At 60.5% G+C, this 22,199-nt stretch overlaps 2 protein-coding genes across 2 annotated transcripts; one reads left to right on the forward strand and one right to left on the reverse strand.

Annotated features, from left to right (window-relative positions):
- Positions 1-6,093: 6,093 nt before the first annotated feature.
- Positions 6,094-16,048, forward strand: MOG (myelin oligodendrocyte glycoprotein). The gene is made up of 8 exons (XM_036428989.2): positions 6,094-6,212; positions 6,902-7,246; positions 13,355-13,468; positions 14,350-14,370; positions 14,667-14,687; positions 15,123-15,239; positions 15,418-15,438; positions 15,778-16,048. The coding sequence occupies exons 1-8, from the start codon at positions 6,131-6,133 to the stop codon at positions 15,789-15,791; spliced, it is 735 nt and encodes a 244-aa protein (XP_036284882.1). The 5' UTR covers positions 6,094-6,130; the 3' UTR covers positions 15,792-16,048.
- A 122-nt stretch (positions 16,049-16,170) lies between these two features.
- On the reverse strand, positions 16,171-19,800 carry ZFP57 (ZFP57 zinc finger protein). Its single transcript, XM_045578311.1, has 3 exons — positions 18,626-19,800; positions 18,085-18,351; positions 16,171-17,744 (listed from the first exon to the last, which is right to left on the reverse strand). The coding sequence occupies exons 1-3, from the start codon at positions 19,146-19,148 to the stop codon at positions 16,702-16,704; spliced, it is 1,833 nt and encodes a 610-aa protein (XP_045434267.1). The 5' UTR covers positions 19,149-19,800; the 3' UTR covers positions 16,171-16,701.
- Between the last annotated feature and the right edge of the window lie 2,399 nt (positions 19,801-22,199).

Consider the following 22,199-nt stretch of genomic DNA (forward strand, 5'->3'; position numbering starts at 1 on the left):
AATTCACAACAAGATGAGTGCTTTTCTTCTTCTTTTTTTAAACATAAACCAGGTTTACTCCTGCAGCAGGCGGCGCTAGCGGCCTCCTGCGATCACAGACACGAAGCATGTCCCCGGCCGGAGCGGCAGAGGCCACCGGCTTAGACAGCCTCCGCGGCTGCTGCTCCCGGGTGCCCTGGCGGTGACACAGGCGAGCACAGGCCGGACGCCCAGGCCATGGGTGCCTGCTTGGACCCGGACGCCCAGGCACACTCCTGTCTTCCAGCAGCGGGAGGGGCGGGGCGGCTCAGAGGCCTCTCCGGAGCCTGTAGTCAGCCTGCCAGCGGGCCTGCTGCTCAGAGAGGGGCATGCGAGCGGGAGGCCTGGGGTACACCAGCCACAGTCCCGGCTGTGGTTCGGGTCCCGCCTCTCCCCTGGCCCTGAGTGCTTTTCTTCATGAGAGATAAAACATTGGTAGATTTGGGGACAGTAACCAGAAATGTCACCCTCCTCAGGCGTCGCCGGGGGGTGCCGCCTATTCCTCTGGGCAGTCACCGGGTGAGGACTCGGCCTGAAGAGCCGCCTGGTGCCAGCCCAGCCCACCGGTGCCGCGCTGGCTAAGGGGCTGGAAGTTAGAGCGTCGTTCAGGCTGCCAGTCCTGAGTCTCCATGGGATGTCCAGGCACAATGAACACGCCTGCCGTGGGACAGGGCCAGCCCCGCGCGCGTGCCGCCCGAGGGGCCACAGCTCCCCCTGACCCTCTGCCCGCGATGCACTGCCCGCCATCCCCTCTGCCTGTCCCGCCCTTCCAAGAGGACCGAGTCACATTTATTTTTTTTTAATTAATTTATTTTTTTGTTTTGGCCTTTTTTAATTTTTTTATTTTTTTAAATAAACCTTTATTGTTCATATTATTACAGATGTTCCTCATTTCCCCCCCTCCATTGCTCCCCTCCACCAGGTTCCCACCCCATCCTCTGCCCTTTCCCCAACCCCCATTGTCCTCATCCATAGGTGCACAGTTTATGTTCAGTCTCTTCCTGCACCCCCCACTCCCCTTTTCCCTGAGAATCGTCAGTTCCTTTTGTTTGGGGTTCTGTGCGCTTCCTGGACTTGTAAGTCTATTTCCTTCACCAAATGAGGGAAGTTTTCTGTCACTATTTTTTTCAGTATGTTTTTGATATCTTGCTCTCTCTCATCTTCTGGGACCTCCATAATTCTGATGTTGGTTCGCTTGAAGTTGTCCCAGAGGTTTCTTACATTATCTTCAACTTTTTGGATTCTCTTGTCTTCTTGCTTCTGTAGAGGAGTGTTCTCTGGCTCTTTATGTTCCAAATCTTTGACTGATACTTTTGATCTTCCATTCTGTTTTTAGGACTCTGTATAATATTTTTTTATTTCAGACAATGTATTCTTTATATCTTGTTGATCCCTTATTATTTCTAGTTGATCCCTTTTCATATCCTCATAGGTCTCATTCATTTTATCGGCCTTTTCTAGGAAATTCTTGAAAAACCTTATAAGCGTGGTTTTGAACTCTATATCCAGTTGCTTTTTGCCCTCCATTTCTTTCTTTCTTTCTTTCTTTCTTTCTTTCTTTCTTTCTTTCTTTCTTTCTTTCTTAATATATTTTATTGATTTTCTTACAGAGAGGAAGGGAGAGAGATAGAGAGCTAGAAACATCGATGAGAGAGAAACATTGACCAGCTGCCTCTTGCACACCCCCTACCGGGGATGTGCCTGCAACCAATGTACATGCCCTTGGCCGGAATCGAGCCTGGGACCTTTCAGTCCGCAGACTGATGCTCTACTACTGAGCCAAACCAGTTTTGGCTGTCCTCTATTTCTTTCGTTTGTGATCTGTTTCCTTGTCTCGGCATTTTCACAGAGTTGGTGGGGTGGCTTTGTGTGCTAAGGTGTCCTATATGGTTCAGTGAGTCAGTGTGGGATCCCTTAACACGACCCGCGTGGTTCAGGGCCCACTCAGGGTCCGGTTTCTGGAGAAGGCCGCACACTAAAATGAAGAGAGAGACTGGAAAAGAGTTAATTTGGGAAAATGGGGGCCAGGCGGGAAGTCTACCTCTAGTGGGAAGACTAACCGCTCTTTGGCCTTTTACCATTCCTTTTATTGAGATTCTGAAACAAAGATATCTCTTAAGGAGGAAGTTCTAACAGCAGAAAATCAACTTACATTTACATATGATTAACAGATTAAAGTTGCCTCAAGCACCACTATCTCAACTATACAAAGAGTTAATGCCTCTGACCATTCAGAGCCATCAAGGTCGCATAGCTCTTTTTACATTTTATCTCCAATGACAATGCTAGGTTTTGGTTCCCTGTTCCTGGTTCCTGGTTCCAGGTTCCCGGCAAGTCAGCCTCCCAGTTACCTGAGGTGGACAGTCTTGGTGCACCCCTTTGTGGACTGTGTGTACAGCCTTGTAGTTTAGTCTTTATTGTTGTTGGTATCACTGGGAGGAACTGACTTCCAGGCCAATTGGCTGTGAGGATCAGCTGTGTCTATGCCAGGAGTCAGCCTTATTCAATTAGACTTAGAAAATTGAAAAAGCCTCTGTGCTCAGCTTGGATGGGGCGGAGTTTCAGGGTGGAGCCTACAGCCTTGGCTTCCCGTCAGTCCTGCCCTATGAGGTTCCTAAGTCTCAGTGTTCCTGTGTCCTTCAGTACTTGCTGCAAGCACCTCTGAGAAAAAGGCACTACCAGACAGTCTAGACTCTCCCCCAATGAACCCAGAACTGGGGTTCAGTGCCATTGGAACTGGGGTTGGAAGTGGGGTTCAGAGCAACCCAGACCTTTGTTTCCTTCCCGCTAGGGCAATCCAGCAAGACAGTCAACAGTCCGTTGACTGCCTTTCGCCGCTCCCCTGAATTTCCTGCCTTACAGCCTAAATTCCTTTTGTATGAGCTTGGGTCCCCAGGGTCTTGCCTAGAACTGAGTTCAGTGCTGTCGGATCTGGGGTTCAGCACAGTACAGAGCTTTTGTCTCCTTCTCGGTAGGGAATGCCAGCCGGGCACTCAGCCTCCCCCTCCTCTCCAGCTCCATCCTCTCCGTGTGCACATTGTGTCTCCGTACCCTAGGCTTTTACAGCTCCTCTGATTTTCCTTCTGGTTTTCTCTTTCCTTCTCGTTGTAGAATTTCCAGTCAGTCAACTTTCCTGTAGTTCTGGATAATGTCCATTTTGTATTTTAGTTGCATTTTTTTGAAATTGTTGTGTGAGGCTGCAGATAGGCGTTTACCTATGCCGCCATCTTGGTTCCTCTCCAAAATCACATCTATAAGGTCACTCAAGAATCTTCTAAAAATCGCTGAGGAACTTGAAGAGACCTTGGAGGACCTTAATGAGAATACCAAAAAGATGGAAAAGGACCAGTTGGAAATTAAGCATATACTGTCTGAAATAAAGAATATACAGAAACTCAACAGTAGATCAATGTACCCCAAGAGTCAAATCAAAGATCTGGAATATGAAGAAACAAAAAACACCCAACCAGAGAGGCAGAAAGAAAGAAGAATCCAAAAGTGTGAGGACAGTGTAAGGAGCCTCTGGGATGGCTTTCAGCGTACCAACATCCGGATTTTTGGGGTGCCAGAAGAAGAAAGAGAGCAGGATATTGAAGGCCTATTGAAAGATATAATGACAGAAAACTTCCCCCACCTGGTGAAAGAAATAGACTTAAAAGTCCAGGAAGCACACAGAACCTCAAACAAGAGGAATCCAAAGAGGACCACACCAAGACACATCATAATTAAATGCCAAGGGCAAAAGACAAAGAGAGAATCTTGAAAGCAGCAAGAGAAAAAGTGTTAGTTACCTACAAGGGTGTACCCATATGACTGTCAGCTGATTTCTCAACAGAAACTATGCAGGCCAGAAGGGAGTGGCAAGAAATATTCAGCCAAAACCAGTTTGGCTCAGTGGATAGAACATCAGCCTGTTGACCGAAAGGTCCCAGGTTTGATTCTGGTCAAGGGCATGTACCTGGGTTGTAGGCACATCCCCAGTGGAGGGTGTGCAAGAGGCAGCTGATCAATGTTTCTCTCTCATTGATGTTTCTAGCTCTCTATCCCTCTCTCTTCCTCTCTGAAAGAAAAATCAATAAAATATATTTTTTAAAAGAAATATTCAAAGTGATGAACAGAACCTACAACCAAGATTACCCAGCAAAGCTATCATTCAGAATTGAAGGCCAGATAAAGAGCTTCACAGACAAGAGAAAACTAAAGGAGTTCTTCACCACCAAACCATGATTACATGAAATGCTGAAGGGTATTCTTAAAGAAGAGGAAAAAGGTAAAGGTAAAAACTATGAACAACAAAAAGACATCAAATACATACCTACCAACAAGTGAATCTAAAAATCAAGTGAATAAAAAATTCTGAAGAACAGAATGGAGTGGTGAATATAATAGAATCAGGGGCATAGAAAGGGAGTGAACTGACAATTCTCAGGGGGAAGGGAGTCTGAGGGGTGCGGGAAGCGAATGGACAAAAATCTTACAGCAGGGGTAAGGGCATGGGGTGGGGTGGGGAATCAGGTGGAGGGGAGCTATGGGGGAGGGGGGAAGAGGAACACCTGTAATAATCTGAACAGTAACAATTTATTACATTTAAAAAATAAAAATAAAGAAAAGGAGGTGGGGATGCAGTCCCATTCCTCACCCAGGACGGCCCTGTGGCTCCCTCCGGTGGCGCACGCGCAGGGTGCAGAGGAAACGAGTTGGCGCCACATGGCTGGGAGGGACATTCTTCAAAGTATATTATTATGCACCTTCGGACTGAAACAGAAGCAAACGTGCAAAGAAATAAAGAGGACGGCTTTTACGTGTACAGCCGCTCTCCTCTGTGTGGGGTGCGTCTCCCACCGGACCGGGCGCTTGTGCACCCCTTCCTGGGCAGCCACCTGGCAGGCGGTGTTTCCTGGGGGCTCACGGCTTCCCGGGCAGCACGTTCACGCGCGCACATCCCTGTGGCGAGGATGCCGTCTCGCTGACCTCGGGAGGTGAGGGAAACTCTCCGTCCCTCCGCTCTTCCTCTGTGACCTGAGGACTCGGGCAGGAGAGGGAGCCAGGCGGCAGGGCCTGTCGGTTCTGGCTTTGGCTACCCTGACATCCTGGCTAACCTCCCATGCTTGCCTCTCTGAGCAGAGGCGGCCATCAACTCCGAACGTTCAGAAGGAGCCGCAGGTGTCTCTCTGCTGTGTGGATTGCTTTGACCCAAAGGCAACCAAGGCCCTGTGGTCTCGCAGCTTCTGTCCTCATTAGCCGCATAGAAGGGGTTTGACTGGGGCCATGTCTGTGATGGCAGATTGTCAGCGATAGCCCTTCCACCTGCCATAGGGCAGGCCAGCTTCTGGTTACTGGCCCCCCGCTGCACCCTGACGCCCTCCGGCCTCCCCAAGGTCTAGCCCTGGGCCTCGCTCGGAATGTGGGCAGCATCTCATTTTACTTTCTGTCCTGCGCCCCTCTGCCTGGGGCCTCTGGCTCTCATGTGTTCAGGTGCCCGTGCACACATGTAATCTAGTTGGTCATGTTCCCTCGCTGTCTTTCATGTCTATGTGACCATCAGGCCAGTGGGAGGACCTTGAGGGTAAAGGAAGGCCCCGTCCTGCAAGACCACGCTGTCCCCACCTTCCTGCCTGCCTTGGGGAGCAGGAGGTGGGCTCAGCGGGGCGCAGGCCAGGCCCCAGGAGGAGCGGGAGGGCCGCAGGAGGAGCGGGAGGAAGCCGGGAAGCCGCCGGCAGTTCCAATCAGGAGGTGATAGAACGAGGAAAAGGCTCAAAGTTCCTTCCTCTCAAGAAGGCCAACAGTAACCCTCCCCTGGCTAACACTGGGAGGATGGGGGCGGGCGGGGGTACATGGGGGTCCCTGAGGTCCAAGGAGGGAGCGGTGGGTCTGGTCCCAGCCGGTCAGATCCCAGAAGCCCCTTAAAGGCGCCCGGGGAGGAGCGGAGGGAGGCTGGTGCCAGGCAGCCTCCTCTCGAGCTGGGGCGGCAGGCCGGCCTGTCACCCCGTCTGAGGCCCTTTGTGCGGCCCGGAGGTGACGCGGGACAGCTGCAGGGGGCGGGGTGCTGCCTCCTCGCCCGGCCGTCTGTCCGCGGCTTCAGTGTGCCCGGCCGTCCCGTCGGAGAGCGGAGATGGCGAGCTCCTGGTGCTCCCCTCTGCCCGGCCGCCTGCCCCTCCTCCTGCTGCTGCTCCAGTCGCCTTCCAGCCACGCCGGTAAGGCCGGCCGGCAGGGCCCCTGCCCGGCCCCGCCCCAGCCCCTCCCCCCGGCCCCGGCCCCCGGCCGCGGCCCGGCGCGAGGCTGGTGCCGCGCTCGCCCTCCAGCTGCCGGGCGGCCTCCCTCCGAGCGGGTCCGCGTGCTCCCCGCGAACAGGGCTCCCAGCGAACAGGGCTCGGCCCCCGTGGCTGCGGGAACGGGGTGCGGCCCCGGAGTGGCTGCGGGTCCGGGAGACATGGTCCGTGACAGCTTAGGGGCCCCGATCCCCAAGCCGCGCCGGTCAGTGTGGGGCATCAGGCCGGGCAGGAGTGGTGAGCCCGGCGGTGCCCCGTGCTCAGCCCCCAGGAGAAACTGGGTTCGCCCGGAGCCCCTGGCAGAGGAGGCCCGCCCTGCCCTCCGGAGCCCTCTCCGCGGGCTCCCACTCGAGCGGGACACGTTCCCTGCGGGACAGGCCAGGCGGGTGTGGGGCGCCCCGCTGGCGGCTGGGGTCCGAGCAGACAGACCTGAGCCCCGGGGAGGCAGGGGGGAGGAGGGGGCGGTCCGCCCGCTTTGGCCAAGTCCGAGCGGGGGCGCGGGCTGGGCGCGGGGCTGGGCGCGGGGCGTCCGCCCGCCGCCGCCTCGGAGCCGCCTGGCCCCGCGGCTCAGACGCCGCTCCGGACGCCGGCCCCTGACGCCCGGTGTCCCGCAGGGCAGTTCCGAGTGCTGGGCCCGGAGCGCCCGGTGCGCGCGCTGGCGGGGCGCCCGGCGGAGCTGCCGTGCCGCCTGGCCCCCGCGCGCAACGCCAGCGGCATGGAGGTGGGCTGGGCGCGGCCGCCCGACCGCATGGTGCACCTGTTCCGCGGCGGCCGCGACCGGCCGGAGGAGCAGGCGCCCGAGTTCCGCGGCCGCACCGAGCTGCTGCCCGGCGGCCTGGCCGAGGGCCGCGCGGCGCTGCGCATCCGCCGCGTGCGCCCCTCGGACGCGGGCGGCTACACCTGCTTCTTCCGCGATCACGCGCAGCACGAGGAGGCGGCGCTGGAGCTGCAGGTGGAAGGTGGGTGCCCGCAGGCTCCGGCTTTTTTTTTTGGGGGGGGGGAGGGCAGATATTTAGCAATATTTATAGATCAATATCTATTGATGCCAGAGAGGGAGGCGAGGGAGAGAAGCATCAATGGCGAGAATCAGGGCCCCGCGGCCTCCTGCACCCCCACGCCGGCCGAACCCCGCTGAGCGCTGCCGGGATGGAGCCTGGCTCCTGGGCCTCGCTCCACCGGAGCCTGGGAGGAGCTCCTTCTGCCCCATCCCCTGAGTCCCCACAGCAGCATCCAGGCTTCGGGTCTGCTGCCTCCGGCTTCGAACCCGAGCCCAGAGCAGGCAGCCCAGGGGCGGAAGGGGCCGTTGCGGGTTATTCATCCGGACCCCGTGCAGCCACTCAGGGTTGTTTGAGGCGAGGGCAGATGGCTTGGGGCATGCCACAAGCATTGCTGAGTGATGAAAGCAAGCCACACTGCCTGGCCGGGCTCAGTGGTTAGAGCGAGGGCCTGCAGACCGAAGGCTCTCGGTTCCACTCCAGGTCAAGGGCATGTACCTCGGCTGCAGGTTCCCAGCCCGGCTAGGGGTACATGTGGGCGGCAACCAGTCCAGGAGTCCCTCTCAGACCAACGTTACCCTCCCTCCCCCTCCTGCCTCCCTCCCACTCTCTCTAGAAATCAATGGAAAAATATCCTTGGGCCAGGATTAAAAAAAAAAAAAAAGCAAGCAACACGAAGAAAAACTAAACCTTATGTTTGTGAATGTGTTATGTATGTCTCAGAGAAATATGAAAAGAGATCCATAAGAAAGTTAGTGTGGCTCACTTTGGGGGAGCAGAGAGGAGAATGGGTGTGGCCCACCGCAGAGCATGAAAGAAAAGGTCATAATTATCCATGTGACCTTCCTGCAAAAGCACATGTACCTACAAAGAAAAGATTTGTAAGAAACAAAAACCAAAATAAAAAAAAAACAATGGAGGCAACAAAATCTGAAAGAATCCATTTCCGATTAGTTTGTGCTGCTAGAAGACAACATGAGTAATCCGAAAGTAATCAAAGTGGGTGGGCTTTTTCCTTCTTGCTGTTTTGGAATATCTCCTTTTATTTGTTATAAACAAGGGGGTTGGTCCTAAAAGAGTCAAATTGACCAGATCCTATTACAATGAATTCCAGAGTTGATATGTCTGTGGTGTTTTATTAGAGGAGGAACTATGAGAAATATATTCCAACATAGTTGAAGGGAGGAGAGCCATAGAGCACGTCTGAGTGAGCCAGCAGCGTGTGCTTCCCACCGCTCCTGCAGCACGGCCTGGCGGGCTCTTCTGATGCGGACCTGCAATTCGTTTCATTTTATTATTATTTTTTTAATCTCAGGATGGTTAGATGTGGGCAAGGTAAAGTGGATGAAAGGGAAGCTTTGAAAATTAATTATTTTTAAAAAAATGATTGATCTTTAGCGGGAGAGAGGAAGGAAGAGAGAAATATTGATTTTGTTGTTCTATTTATTTCTGCATTTATTGGAGGCTTCTTGTATGTTCCCTGACTAAGTTGGATCAAACCTGAAACCTTGGGTAGCTAGACAATGCTCTAACCACTGAGCAGCTGGCCAGGGAGAAAGTTAATTGCTATGTAATCGAAGGACAAAAGTGTTGTGAGGGTGGGAACCTCCTTTCTCCCCTTTCCTCCTCCCCACCTGCGGAGAAACACCAGCCAACCCAGCAGACAATAGCTCCCTGCAGGCAGGACCAGAGACGCTTTGTGTGGGAGAACAAAGCGCTATCTGGAGATGGTGGCGGGTGGCTCTTCAGACAGCAATTGTTGTAAAGAAAAAGTAACCTCCCAATGAAGCTGCCTCCGGGAGGGCAGAGCTCCTCCGGACGGACACCCACATTCCCACCCCTCCTCCTGTTCTGTGTCTGCGTGCCCAGGCGGGAGGGCGTGTCACAGCCACGGGCGCCCGCCGAGCCGCGCGGAGCCACCGAGGCGAGGTCGGGCTCCGATGCAGCGGGTCCCAGACACTCGCACCTGCTCCCCGCAGTTCTGTTGTCTCTCGGACCGTATTCTTTCCTTGTCATTTTTGTGACTTTATTAATAGTTGTCTCTAATCCTTTCTCTCTCTTTTTTTTAAAAATATATTTTATTGATTTTTTACAGAGAGGAAGGGAGAGAGAGAGCTAGAAATGTCGATGAGAGAGAAACATCGACCAGCCGCCTCTTGCATACCCCCTACTGGGGATGTGCCCGCAACCAACGTACATGCCCCTGACTGGAATTGAACCTGGGACCTTTCAGTCTGCAGACTGATGCTCTACCACTGAGCCAAACCGGTTTTGGCTCTAATCCTTTCTTTTCTTTTCTTTTTTAAATATATTTTATTGATTTTTTACAGAGAGGAAGAGAGGGATAGAGAGTTAGAAACATCGATGAGAGAGAATCATCGATCAGCTGCCTCTTGCACACCCCCTACTGGGGACGTGCCCACAACCAAGGTACATGCCTTTGACCAGAATCGAACCTGGGACCTTTCAGTCCTCAGGCCGACGCTCTATCCACTGAGCCAAACCGGTTTCGGCTCTAATCCTTTCTTTAAACTCATCATTAGGAACCTTAAAATATATACCGAGGTAGCGAGAATAACGCTAACGAGCCTCCAAGGACCCATCACTGCCCGCAACAGCGATGACCAAAGCCAACTGCTTCCCTGGCCCCTCATTACCTGCCTCCCCCTGAGGTAAAGGCAAGTCCCAGGCTGCAGGGTCACCTCATTGCTAAGTCCTTGAGGATTCGAGTGAAGACCACTTGAGGAGGTGGCCGAGGTAGAAGAGGGTAAAGGGGGACAAACGGTTCTGGAAGGAGCCCTGACCCAGTAGCTCAGCTGGTTGGGGCACCGTCCAGATGTGCCAAGGCTGAGGGCTTGTTCCCGCCAGGGCACATACAAGAACCAGCAGTGATGCACAGACAAGTGCAACACAAACCAGTGCTTCTCTCCTCCCTCCCTTCCTCTTAAAATCAACCAATGCATTTTTTAAATGGTGACGGAAGACTTGGCTTTGGATGGAGAAGCCACGATGCAATATGCGGTGATGTATCTATCATAGAGATGTACACTTGAAACTACTCTGAGTGGCCAGATGTTGATGATCTCTGAACGCATAATAATCTGGCCACTCTGTATATCCTATATAATAAAAGGCTAATATGTACATTGTCCCCTGGACCAGGAGTTCAGCCAGCAGGCAGGCTGGCCAACTGCCCTCTCCTTGGCCAGGCTGGCTGGACCCCACCCATGCATGAATTCATGCACTGGGCTTCTAACACACACATACACACAAACACACACACACACACACACACACACACACACACACACACTGAGTGGCCAGATTATTATGCGTTCAGAGATCATAATCATCTGGCCGCTCAATGTATATTATGTTGACCAATGTTATCCCAATAAATTCAATGAAAAAGAGTAAAATGCTGTAAGAAATTATAACCACAATATTATGATCACATTTTTTTAAATTAACAAAATTTCTTTGAAGTCATCAATACCCAGTCTGTGTTCAAATTTTCCTGATCGTTTCATAAGTATATTTTTACAACTGGTTTGTTTGACCCAAACAAGAGCTACACATTGGTATTGGCGCTGTAGTCACAGTGTCTCCGGTGACCTGGGTCTTGCCAATCCCGTGCCCTGGTGTGTGGCAGGCGCTCCGCCTCGCACTCTGTCAGCGGGCGGCCAGGCGCAGTCGCCTTGTCCAGCTGCGTCCGTCAGGAGGTCCATGGCCTGTTCTCTCGTTACAAAGACGGAGCTAAATGTGAGCTGGACAACCACTTCTGCTATTGTATTTATACCTGCGAATCCCTCCCAACCCGCTTACTCATTTTTTTAGATGGACTGCGTTATTATTGGTTTGAGAGAGAGGAAGAGAAAGGGAAACATGGATTTATTGTTCCACTGCTTCATGCGCTCACTGTTTCTAGTATACGCCCTGACCGGGTTCGAGCCCATGACTTCGGTGTGTGGGGACGAGCTCGGGGGCCAGCGTCCTCCTCGCCGGTTCAGTGTTGTTGTTGTGACCTAATTCCTGACGCTGCGGGCAGTGTCCGTAGCCGGCCCTCCAAGGCAGAGAACAGGTAAGGGCTGGCGGAAGCATGGCACATTGAGACTAGACAGGAGAGGCCAGGAGACTCTAGCATGGGAGAGAGGTGAGAAGCGGAGAGCGGAGACCACACACACACACACACACACACACACACACACACTTCGCTCCACTCATGCTCAGGGTTGGGTTCTGAGGGTCTTCCTGCCTCCAAGCTCCAGAAAGGGCTGCTGACCCCGTGTGCAAGGCGATGGCCTTTCTCGGGAGGGTGATTCACATGCATAAAATAAAACACGTTAGCACTGAAATAGTTAACAAAATAACAAGGTATGGGATGGCCTGATAATTAGTGTAATTCCAAACTAATGAGAGACTGAAGTGATATTTTGAGATTGCTGCAACATGTGACATGAAGATATTTGTGTTTTTATTGAAGACAAAGTCACAGGCTCTGCTTACACTGTAGTGTGTTGCTTACAAACATAATCGAAAGAAACACTGCATTTAGTTTCAGCGTCACTGACAACAAACAGCATCCTTTTCCCAGTGGGGTTCACAGCCCTTTCCATGGCCGTGCCAGCTCGTCCTTCCCATTGCTCCTGCTACCGGGACCTCTGAGCTGCCCACCGCTCTCCTCTGCTGAGGCGCCAGCTCAGGCCTGTCGAGATTAGCCCAGCCTGCAGCCTTGAGCGCTGTGGTCCAAGCTCTCCAGGGGTCTTCAAACTACGGCCCGCGGGCCACATGCGGCCCGCAGAGGAGTCTGATCCGGCCCGCCAGGTTTTTTGGGCAGTGAGCGCAGCCGAGGTGTTGCAGTAGGAATTAGTAGTTCATATAGTCCGGCCCTCCAGCTCTCTGAGGGACCGTGATCTGGGCCCCACTTTAAAAAGTTTGAGGACGCCTGCTAGCCTCTCCCTCAGGATGAAGCTCAGGTGTCAAGTCTGTGCTGCCTTCTCTGAGCCCTCCCTCACCTGACTGTGGAGCGGGCGGCCTGGTGTGGGGTGCCAGCTGGCCGGCCTGTGCTCCCCCCCCCCACAGGCCGCCTGTGCTCCCCCCCCACAGGCCGCCTGTGCTCCCCCAGCCCCCCCCCCCACAGGCCGCCTGTGCTCCCCCAGCCGCCCCCACAGGCCGCCTGTGCTCCCCCAGCCCCCCCCCCACAGGCCGGCCTGTGCTCCCCCAGCCCCCCCCCACAGGCCGCCTGTGCTCCCCCAGCCCCCCCCCACAGGCCGGCCTGTGCTCCCCCAGCCCCCCCCCACAGGCCGGCCTGTGCTCCCCCAGGCCCCCCCCCCACAGGCCGGCCTGTGCTCCCCCAGCCCCCCCCCCACAGGCCGGCCTGTGCTCCCCCAGCCCCCCCCCACAGGCCGGCCTGTGCTCCCCCAGCCCCCCCCCCAGGCCGCCTGTGCTCCCCCAGCCCCCCCCACAGCAGGCCTCCTGTGCTCCCCATCCCCCCCCCACAGGCCGGCCTGTGCTCCCCCTCCCCCCCCCACAGGCCGGCTGTGCTCCCCCATTCCCCCCCCCACAGGCCGGCCTGTGCTCCCCCATTCCCCCCCCCCACAGGCCGGCCTGTGCTCCCCAGTCCCCAACAGCCGCCTGTGCTCCCCCAGGTCCCCCCCACAGGCCGCCTGTGCTCCCCCAGCCCCCCCCCCCACAGGCCGCCTGTGCTCCCCCAGCCCCCCCACAGGCCGGCCTGTGCTCCCCCAGCCCCCCCCCCACAGGCCGGCCTGTGCTCCCCCATTCCACCCCCCACAGGCCGGCCTGTGCTCCCCCCCCCCCCACAGGCCGGCCTGTGCTCCCCCAGCCCCCCCCCACAGGCCGGCCTGTGCTCCCCCAGCCCCCCCCCCACAGGCCGCCTGTGCTCCCCCATTCCCCCCCCCCACAGGCCGCCTGTGCTCCCCCCCCCCACAGGCCGCCTGTGCTCCCCCAGCCCCCCCCCACAGGCCGGCCTGTGCTCCCCCAGATCCCCCCCCACAGGCCGCCTGTGCTCCCCCAGCCCCCGCCCCCCCACAGGCCGCCTGTGCTCTCTTCCAGATCCCTTCCACTGGGTGGGGCCCGGCGCGCTGGCCGGCCTGGCGGTGCTGCCCCTGCTCCTGCTGCAGCTGGCGGCAGGCCTGCTCTTCCTGGTCCTGCAGCGCAGGCTGAGAGGTACGCCCGCCGCGCGGTGCCCTCCCAGCATGGCGGCTCCCGGCGTTTCCCCGCTGGGCTCCTGGGTGCAGAGCCCCACGCCAGGCTCGCGCAGCTGGGCGCCGTCCGCCGCAGACCCTGCACCCTGAGGGGGCTTGCGCCTGAGGCAGCCCAGCAGGAGCAGATCGTGCCGGAAGCCCGCAGGGCACGAGCTGGTCAGGCAGGCAGGCTCACACACACACACACACACACACACACACACACACACGCACGCACGCACGCACGCGCACGGCTGCCCTCAGAAACCCTCCTTGCGCTTCCATTCAGCACCAAGCCCTTCTGAGTCCATCCCCGCCCCCCGCCCCACGTTCTCAGGGCAAAGCCCGGGACCATTCTTCCCCTCCCACAGCAAGAGGGCTTGGGAGGGAGGAGATATTGGCACAGAAAGTGGGGGCTTTTTTCTCCCCGAATTGGTCCGCATACACACGGCCTTCAGCCACAGGCCGAGCAGGAGGAACCAGGCCTCCGCCCGCCGCAGACAGAGCCAGCGGGAGGCTAATGTCATGTAAAGTGCGTGGAGGCGGCTGCTCCCCAAGTGCTCAGCCCTGCCCTTCCCGTCAGATGGGGCGGATTTACATTCACAAAGTGGGCCCAGCAGGGGGTGCCCCACCTGAGAGGGTGGCGGAAAGCCAAGGAGCAGGGGGAGGTAAGAAAATCTTGTTGGTTTGGGGCTTTGCTGCGCACCGGGGTTCCCACACTCTTTACCCCAATATTTAATCCAGACAATAGCCAGGTGAAGAGCCTGGGCTCTTCCCAACCACAGCCAGCTCCCGCCGGGCGGGCGGGCGGGCGGGCGGGTGGGCCGTGCGCCCGGGGACTCACTGTGGTGCCTTCCGTTTTAGGAAAACTGCGAGCGGAGATAGGTGAGTTTCATTACCTGCCCGCCACCCCTCCCTTCCGGTTTGGCCTCACCAAAGCGGTCCTTCTCTCAGGACATCTCTGCCAATCCCCGAGTCCCCTTTAAAACTCCCAAAGCGGCCAAAATGACAGAACATTTCATTCCTCTTGCCTTCTGTGAGCCAGGGCAGGCACCAACCCCGCAGCTTCCCTCACCCGCCCGTCCCTGTCAGGCAGAGCGCTGTAGGTGACTACGACATCGGCCCGGAGGAGACCTGTGGCCTCCGGGCCCTCTAAGTCCCTCTCCCTCTCTTCCTTCCAGAGAGCCTCCACAGGACCTTCGGTGAGTGCTGGGCCCGGGGCCAGGCCCGGCTCCTGCTGTCTCCTCTTGCTTCTCCTTTGAATGACAGCTGCATGGGGGGGGGGCGGGCTAGGCTCGCCCCGCGGGCATCACCTCCGGGCACAGGCCTCTTCAGGAGACAAGGCGGGCAAGCAGGGCCTTTGCAGATCCCGCCATCTGGGGGGAGTGACTGGGGAGCCAAGTGCCCGTCGGCTGGACCAGTCGCGGCGGGTGGTCCCGGGTGCGGGAGTCCAACCACATGGCTAGCCGGGCTTCGGCCAGGCCCCACTGAAACGCTGCCCAGGCCTAATGATGCCGTTTAAACAGCTGGAAACGTAAGCAACCTCTGCAGACTTCTGCAGCATGTTAAGAAACCCCAACAATAGGGAGGGGGCATGGGCATCCGCTAATCCTGCTTGTTCTCGGTGGACAACCCAGATCCTCACTTCCTGAGGGTGCCCTGCTGGAAGGTGACGCTGTTCGTGGCCGTGCCAGTGCTCGGGCCCCTGGCCGCCCTGGTCGTCTGCTACAACTGGCTGCACCGAAGACTGGCAGGTGCCGGGGTGGGGCGCACAGGGCCCGAGCAGGGGCGGGAAGATGAGCTGGGCCTCCCTGTCACCAGGGCCAGCGGGGGTCCCCTAGTGGAAAGGGGGTGCATCCCTGCAGAGCTGACAGGGAGGCGCGGGCAGGAGCTGTCACCTCCCACCAGTCACCTCCTTCTCTTTGTTTTCAGGGCAATTTCTTGAAGAACTAAGTAAGTTCATTCCTCCTTATAAGCTGAAAAACAAACAACAAAAACCACAGGAAAGCAGCAAAAGAGGGGCTGAGGATGGGCAGCCCAGAGGACAGGGGGGCTGGCTGCACGGGCGAGGGGCTCTGAGGTAGCAGCCGTCTTACCAGCTGGACGGGCAGCGGGAAGGGCGCCCCTTACGTGCCCCTGGGCACAGCCCAGTCCTCCCCTTCCCAGGGCAGCTGCCTGCAGGCCTCAGCCCCAGCCCCGCCCCGAGACAGGCCCAGGCGGGCGGCCCAGAGGGCGTTTGGTGGTTTCATGGAGGTGACTGCCGGCACTTTCCCAGTTATTTTCTTCTCCTAGGAAACCCCTTCTGAGGGCAGCCGCACGGGCAGGAGCGGAGGGCTGGCTGGGCTGAGGACCGGTCCTCGGGATGTTGCATCCATCAGGCCTCTGGGCTGTGGGCACCTTCCAACGTGCACTTCCAGGAACGCTCCGAATCCCAAATAGGACTCGTTTCTTCATTATTTTTTTTAAGTTTGTTGTTCCACCTTCTCGACACACCCATTTGTTTCTCTTCTGTCATCTACTTTTTCCCCAGCTCTTTCCTGTTTTTGTACCTCCGCCTTTGTTTTCTTTAAATATACATGTACATATACATTTATTGACCTCAGAGGGGGAGAGGGAAAGAGAGATGGAAACATCAATGATGAGAATCATGGATTGGCTCCCACCTGCACCACCTCTACTGGGGATCCAGCTCACAACCTGAGCATGTGCCCTTGACCAGAATCGAAGCCAGGACCCTTCAGTCCGCAGGCTGACACGGTGCCCTGAGCCACACCAGCCAGGGCTGTACCTACATCTTTCCGCCTCCTGCCTTCCACCCCGACGCCCGCAGGCGCTCGCGTCTCTGCGGGGCGCGGAGGGCGGGGCCGCTGCCTCCCACAGCGTGCCAATCGCAGTGACGCAGTCCCAAGCGGCTGAGTGGAGGTGGGAACATGCTGAGTCCAAAAACCAAAGGCAGAGTGAGCTGCAGCGGGGCTGGGAGAGCCAGCTCCGGGCCGAGCCCCGCCTGGGCCTCCTGAGGAGCCGGGGACCAAGGGGTGGTGGCCGCCTTGTACTTCCAGCCTCGACTTCCCCACCCTTCCCTTCCTCCATGTCCATGCACCACCGTTTTGCTCAACCAGCCTGCTCTATGGGGTGAGACAGAAACGGGGTGTTCCTGCGCCTCTGCCTCCGCCGCTCCGCCGGCCTGCGTCCGCCCGTCCTCCGTCGGCAGCGCGTCTACTCGCGTCCAAGGCTGTCTGCGCCCCGGCGGCTTCTCTTCCTCCGCACCTCTTCTCCCTTCCTGCTCTGCCGCCTCCTGGGGGTGCGGCCCCTCGGAGACCCACTGCGCTCCCGGCCACAGGGAGGGCGCGGCGAGAGGCCCAGCCACCGGCCCAGGACCGCCCGGCACAGCCCCTCGCCGCGGGGGCCCCGCCAGTGCACCACCAGGGCCTCCCGCTCCCTGAAGCACAGGTCGCAGACGGGGCAGCGGTAGCCCGGCGCGCCCTGGAGCTGCTGGTGGCGGAGCGGCCCCGGGGCCGAGCGGCAGGACTGGCCGCAGCGGCCGCGGCGGGGCTCCTGGTGCCGGGGGCGCGGGGCCAGGGGGCGGGGAGGGCCGGCGGAGGCCCTGCGCGCCGAATGCTCCTGCAGGGGGGCCTGGGGCCCGGTGCTCGGGCCCCGGGGCGCCGGCGCGGGGGCCTGCGCTCTCACCACGAGCACCGGGATCCTGTCGGCGGGCGGCCGCAGCCCAGCTGCCGGGCCCTGGGCCCTGCTTGCGGCCTCCTGGGTCCGGGCCGCCGGCACATGGCTGCCCGCCGGCGCCGCGGCGCCGTGGATCCGCTGGTGGCGCTTGAGCTCGGAGCGGTCGCGGAAAGCCTTGCCGCAGCGCGGGCAGCAGTGCGGCCGGTAGCCCAGATGCACGCGGCGGTGGCGGCTCAGGCCCGAGGCGTCGCAGTAGGTCTTGTCGCAGAGGCCGCAGCGGAAGGGCCGCTCCCCAAGGTGCGTGCGCCCGTGGTCGGCCAGGGCCTTGGGGCTGCGGAAGGCCTTCCCGCACTGGCCACAGCGGTTCGGGCGCTCCCGGCCGTGGGCGCGCTGGTGGTGGCGCAGGCTGCAGCGCTTGCTGAAGCCCTTGCCGCAGACGGGGCAGGGGAAGGGGGGCCGCGCCCCGGACGCCGACGGCTCGGGGGTCCCGCCCAGGGGCCCCGCTGGGGAAGAGCTCGGGCCCGAGCCCCTGCCTCCGGGCTGCTCCTCGCCTCCTGCCGGACGGAGAAGAGACAGCGAGGCTCACCCCCAGTCCGCGCCCGCACCCGCCTCGCTCTGCACCCTCCGCCGTTCCAGGGTTTTCTGATTAACAGCAAGTGAAACCTCAACTGGAATCTCTCAACAATGTCAGATTAAAATATTAACTTACAACACTTTTTGAAACCCAGTTCCTCTCATTGTCCTAACACCCTGCAGACGACAGGAGAGGGCGCTCAGAGCGGTGCCCACGGGCTCTGGGCCTGCCGCGGCCGGCCTGGCGCACGCAGCCTCTCTCGGCCTCACCTCCCAGGAGCCAGTCTCCCCGACCCTCTGGGCGTCAAGTCCGCCCTGTCCTTCCTTTCCTCTCGCAGGGACTTCAGCAAAGGAGCCCCTGACAAGCGGCCACAGGCAGGCCCTCCGCCCTCTGGCCCGCGGCCATAAGCTCCCCAAGCCCGGGCACCTGCAGGGTGGCCGCCCCCGCGCGCGGGAAGGAGGGCTGCTCTCCAGCGCTGCTCTTCTTCCTCCAGCTCGGCGGCCAGGGCTGCATTAGACGAGGCGGTTCTGGCTGCAGGGAGGGCGGGAGGAAGAGCTGAGGTCCCTGAGGGGCCCTCCCTGAAGGGGCAGCAGGCTGCCTGTGCGGTGTGAGCGCTGGAAAACAGACGCAGGGAGGCCTGCCAGGCCGGCCCTGAGCAGTGGCCTCGCCCAGCGGCCGGGAGCGGGCTGAGGAGGGCCGCTGCCCGCCCGGAGGCAGCCATCCTGGCAGCACTGCCGCTGCCTTCCGTCACGAGGCTCTCAGCCCTGTCCTCTCTCCCTGGGCTCAGACCCAGGCCTCACGGCCGAGAACCAGGGGCCAGTGAGGCTGCCCGAGGTGAGGGCCTGCCTGCCAGGGGAGCCAGGCCAGGCAGGCCAGGTGGCCGCTTACCCACAGACAGCAGGGCTCGGAGGGTCTCGGCCATGACGTCCTGGTAGAGGGCCCTCTGACCGGCGTCCAGGCATGCCCACTCCTCCGGGCTGAAGCGCACCACCACGTCCTCCAGGGTGACCGGCTCCTGGAAGAGAGGGCTCCGGGAGCTGGGCCCAGAAGGGAAACCACAGCAGGGAGGGGCAGGGAGCAGCGGTGCCATGGAGGGGAGGAGGGCAGGGAGAGGAGCAAAGGGAGGGTTTATGAGGAAAATGACCAGGGTCGGGAGCAAGCAGACAGGCTGCGGCGGTGGCCGGGGAGGCCGTGAGGGCGCGGTGCTGCCGGGAAGGCCCGCGGCCCCTCCTGCGCTGCTCGGCTGAAGCAGCCTGAGGTGCCATGTGGCCTGCAGACGGGGTGGGTGAAAGCTGCCCGCCCGGGACACCCCAGCTGGTCTCCTCACCTCCGCCCAGGCCTGCCTCTTCGCCGCCACCCGCGGGGCCTCCTGCTTGGGGCCGGGGCCGGGGCACAGCTCCTGCACGCCCATGGTGCCTCTTCCTACCTTGGCCACCCCCTCCCCGGCGCCGGGCTACCTCCCGCCCTGAGGCGGCAGAGCCCCAGGGGAGCGGCCGTGAGGCCCTCGTTGTCCGGCTCCCGGCGCCGGACCATCTGCTCCCGGGCTGCTTCCGTCCTCCGGAGCCCCCGGCCGCTCTGAGCTCAGGGACCGGCCCCGGGCGCCCGGCTGGGGCTGGGAAGGCGCCGGCCGTTCCTCCCTGCGTCTCACCGCGGGCTGGTGCCCTCCTCCCGGAGCCTGAGGTCAGAGAGACAGCACATCAGCAAGAGGGGCGTGGGGAGCAGCAGAGACAAAACATGGGGGGGGGGGCAGTGAGGAGCACAGCTTCCCTCTGAGACAAAGGCGCCCCCCCTCTCGGGTCGGTCCCGGAGCACAGCGTGCGGGTGACAGCCCCGCCCTAACCCAGGCCGGTGCTGCCAAGGACGTCTGGGCGCAAGGCCCTGCCCCTGCCCGCGAGGCACCATCCCAGCGTCCGCCACCTGCCGGGCGGCAGCGGCCTGCGGGGCGAGGCTGCTCGGAGCTCCCGGGCGCGGGGACGGAGGTGCAGGCAGAACGGCCATCTGGCGCAGGGGCCTGTCCGCTCCAGAACTCCATCCCTGAGCGAGGAGTCGCCATTCTCCAGCCCTGAGCCCCCCCACCCCCCAGTCTCCCTCTAACCCCAAACCCGCCAACGGCTTCCCACGGCACGTGGGCCAGCCCCCTAGCCCCACCCTGGCCCCTGACCGAACCAGCCCTCAGGGCTGCTCAATCCAAGGGCCCTTGCCAGCCCCTGCCCAGCCCGGCCTTGGCCCTGCTGGTGCGGGTCCCCCAGGCCCCGCTCCCCCAGTGCCCCCCCCACCCCGCTCCCCCAGCGCCCCCCACGCCTCGATCCCCCAGCGCCCCCCGCCCCTAGCGTCCCGCGCCCCGACCCCCGCTCCCCCAGCGCCTCCCGCACCCCCCCATGCCCCACGCCCCCCGGATCCCCCTGCGCCCCGCGCCTGCCACCCCACCCCTGCGCTCCCCGCGCGTCCCGGGCCTCCGGGGGGCAGGACCCAGGAGCCGGCCAGCCCCCGGGCCGCCCTTCCCGGGACCCCGCTTTCCCAGCACGTGCCGGGCGGCACCCGCACAGGCCACACAGCCGGCCGGAGGCTCCGCTCTGGGACGGAGGCGCGGACAGACCCCGGCGAGCCCGCCAACCCGCCGCCCCGCCGCTCACCGCCCAGGCGGGTGCCGAGGACACGCTCCCGCCGCCGCTGCAGGCTGTGGGCCGGCCGGCGGGAGCCTAGAGCCGGAGGACCCGCCCACGGCCCGCCCCGCCTCCGGCCCGGCCTCACGGGGCTCGGGAAGGTTACACCCGAACTGAGAACCCGCACCCAGCCCGGCCCGGGACAGGCGGCGGCGGCCCCGGGCCTCCCCGGCTCCCCCGGGGGCTGTGCAGCCCGGACTGGGGCCGCAGCATCTCCAGCCTGAGGAGTGGAAAATTACTGACCTTGCCTGGAGGGTAGCTCCCTCCCGCTCCTGGACCTGAAGGCTAAATCAACAGTCTGGGTTAGTCAAGGCTAAAATAACAGAACGAACCAAGAAGGGAGATGTGGCCGATGCATGCAACCACAAGGCTAAGCGATATAGAAACTTATCAGCTTCAGCCCGGTGGGCCTCCACCCCCCTTGTTTGGAATGTGCTTGTTTGAACAGTGCTTAAAAGGAGACTGCTTTGTAGCGGCTGCTGCTGCTCCTGGCCCGCGCAGATTCGAATCTGCAATAAAGTTTGTTGTTTGACTCCGCAATTGGCTAGTTGGAGTTATTTCCCGGGTAGGGGTCTCTGCCTCTTGGGTGGTCTCGTCTCCATTCAACACAGCCCAGCGGGGCCCCGCCCACCGGGCCTCACGGCGCCCGGCCGGAGGCTGACCGCGGGCCTGAGCCGCCAGAGCTAGAGGGTAATTAGCGGGAAAACAGCCCTCCCTCCCTGCCCCGCCCTCCCCCTCACTGCCCCTCCCTCCCCGCTCCCTGTGAGTACCTGGGTGAGTCCTCATCCTCCGGGGTCAGCTCCTGGGCTTTGCTTCCGTCGGGCCGCCAGCTGAGCCCCCTTCAGCCTCACCGGAGACGCAGGCAGAGGCAGAGGCCATGACCAGGCAAATGCCTGCCCTGAGCCGCACCGCCACCTTCCTCAGTGACAGCTTTTTAAATCCTCCCAGGACCTGTTACTGGATCTACAGGGAGGAAGGGGGACCAGCTCCCCTGGTTGCAATCCCACGGGGTCCCTTAGTTCAGGGGCCGCGCGCCTGGGGGAGGGGGGAGACTGGGGCGGGCAGCCCCGGGCCTCTGTCCTGAGGGTCTCTCTCAGGTGGGAACCTTAGGGGAGGGGGGGCAGCAGAACATGCTGGACCGTTTCCTGGTGGCTCCCCAGGGCGTGGGCTCCGGGCGGGGCCGCCGGAGGCCGGGATGGGGGGGAGGGCGTGTAAGTTGTTTGCAGTTTGCGCGGCTCTCCCTCTGGCTCCGGCCGCCCAGGGTCTGCCCAGCTGTGGGCCCGGCTCTGGTGAGGCCGGGGAGGGCTGGCGCGGGTGAGCGGCCTCTGTGGGGGACACTGGTGCGGCCCTCAGCCCGGCCGGCGCAGCTCGGGCCGCAGGAGGGACTGGCCCCCCGGGGCCTGTGAGGTCTGCTCACACACTGAGCGGTGCGCCCCCTGGGAACCGGTCTGTAGGCACGTCACAAGGGCAGTCCCTTTCATCAGACCATTCTCTCTCCCCTCAGGACCTTCCTTGGATCCAGCCCCGCCCTGAGAACTCCCGCCAGAAAAAGCCGCCTGGAGTCCTTAGCCCTGCCTCCGGCCGGTGCAGACACCTCACTCATTTGTAGCCGCTCGCCCCTCTGGGCCTAGCATTCGGTGCTGAAACGCAGGAGGGTTCCACGGGGCAGGGGAGACTTCACCCGGCTTCGGGCACCCTGAGTTTGCTGCTCGAAGAGCAGCAGCAGCAGCTCGTCGAGGGTTTACCTTTGAATCCTACTCCGGTGACTCCATTGCCAGGCTCATCAGGCTTCTTCCCTC

The sequence above is a fragment of the Pipistrellus kuhlii genome, unplaced genomic scaffold, assembly GCF_014108245.1.
Source record: "Pipistrellus kuhlii isolate mPipKuh1 unplaced genomic scaffold, mPipKuh1.p scaffold_m20_p_96, whole genome shotgun sequence".
NCBI classification, from domain to species: domain Eukaryota; kingdom Metazoa; phylum Chordata; class Mammalia; order Chiroptera; family Vespertilionidae; genus Pipistrellus; species Pipistrellus kuhlii.

Bases quoted from the DNA above. Each gene is read 5' to 3' on its own strand.
- MOG (XM_036428989.2), top strand. From the start codon at position 6,131: ATGGCGAGCTCCTGGTGCTCCCCTCTGCCCGGCCGCCTGCCCCTCCTC. The intron at 13,469-14,349 runs GTACGCCCGCCG...CTTCCGTTTTAG, and splicing joins CCTGCAGCGCAGGCTGAGAG to GAAAACTGCGAGCGGAGATA. The intron at 15,240-15,417 runs GTGCCGGGGTGG...CTTTGTTTTCAG, and splicing joins GCTGCACCGAAGACTGGCAG to GGCAATTTCTTGAAGAACTA.
- ZFP57 (XM_045578311.1), bottom strand. From the start codon at position 19,148: ATGGGCGTGCAGGAGCTGTGCCCCGGCCCCGGCCCCAAGCAGGAGGCC. The intron at 18,352-18,625 runs GTAAGCGGCCAC...TCTGTTTTCCAG, and splicing joins CCGAGCCCTGCTGTCTGTGG to CGCTCACACCGCACAGGCAG. The intron at 17,745-18,084 runs GCTGAAGTCCCT...ACTGGGGGTGAG, and splicing joins CGCTTGTCAGGGGCTCCTTT to CCTCGCTGTCTCTTCTCCGT.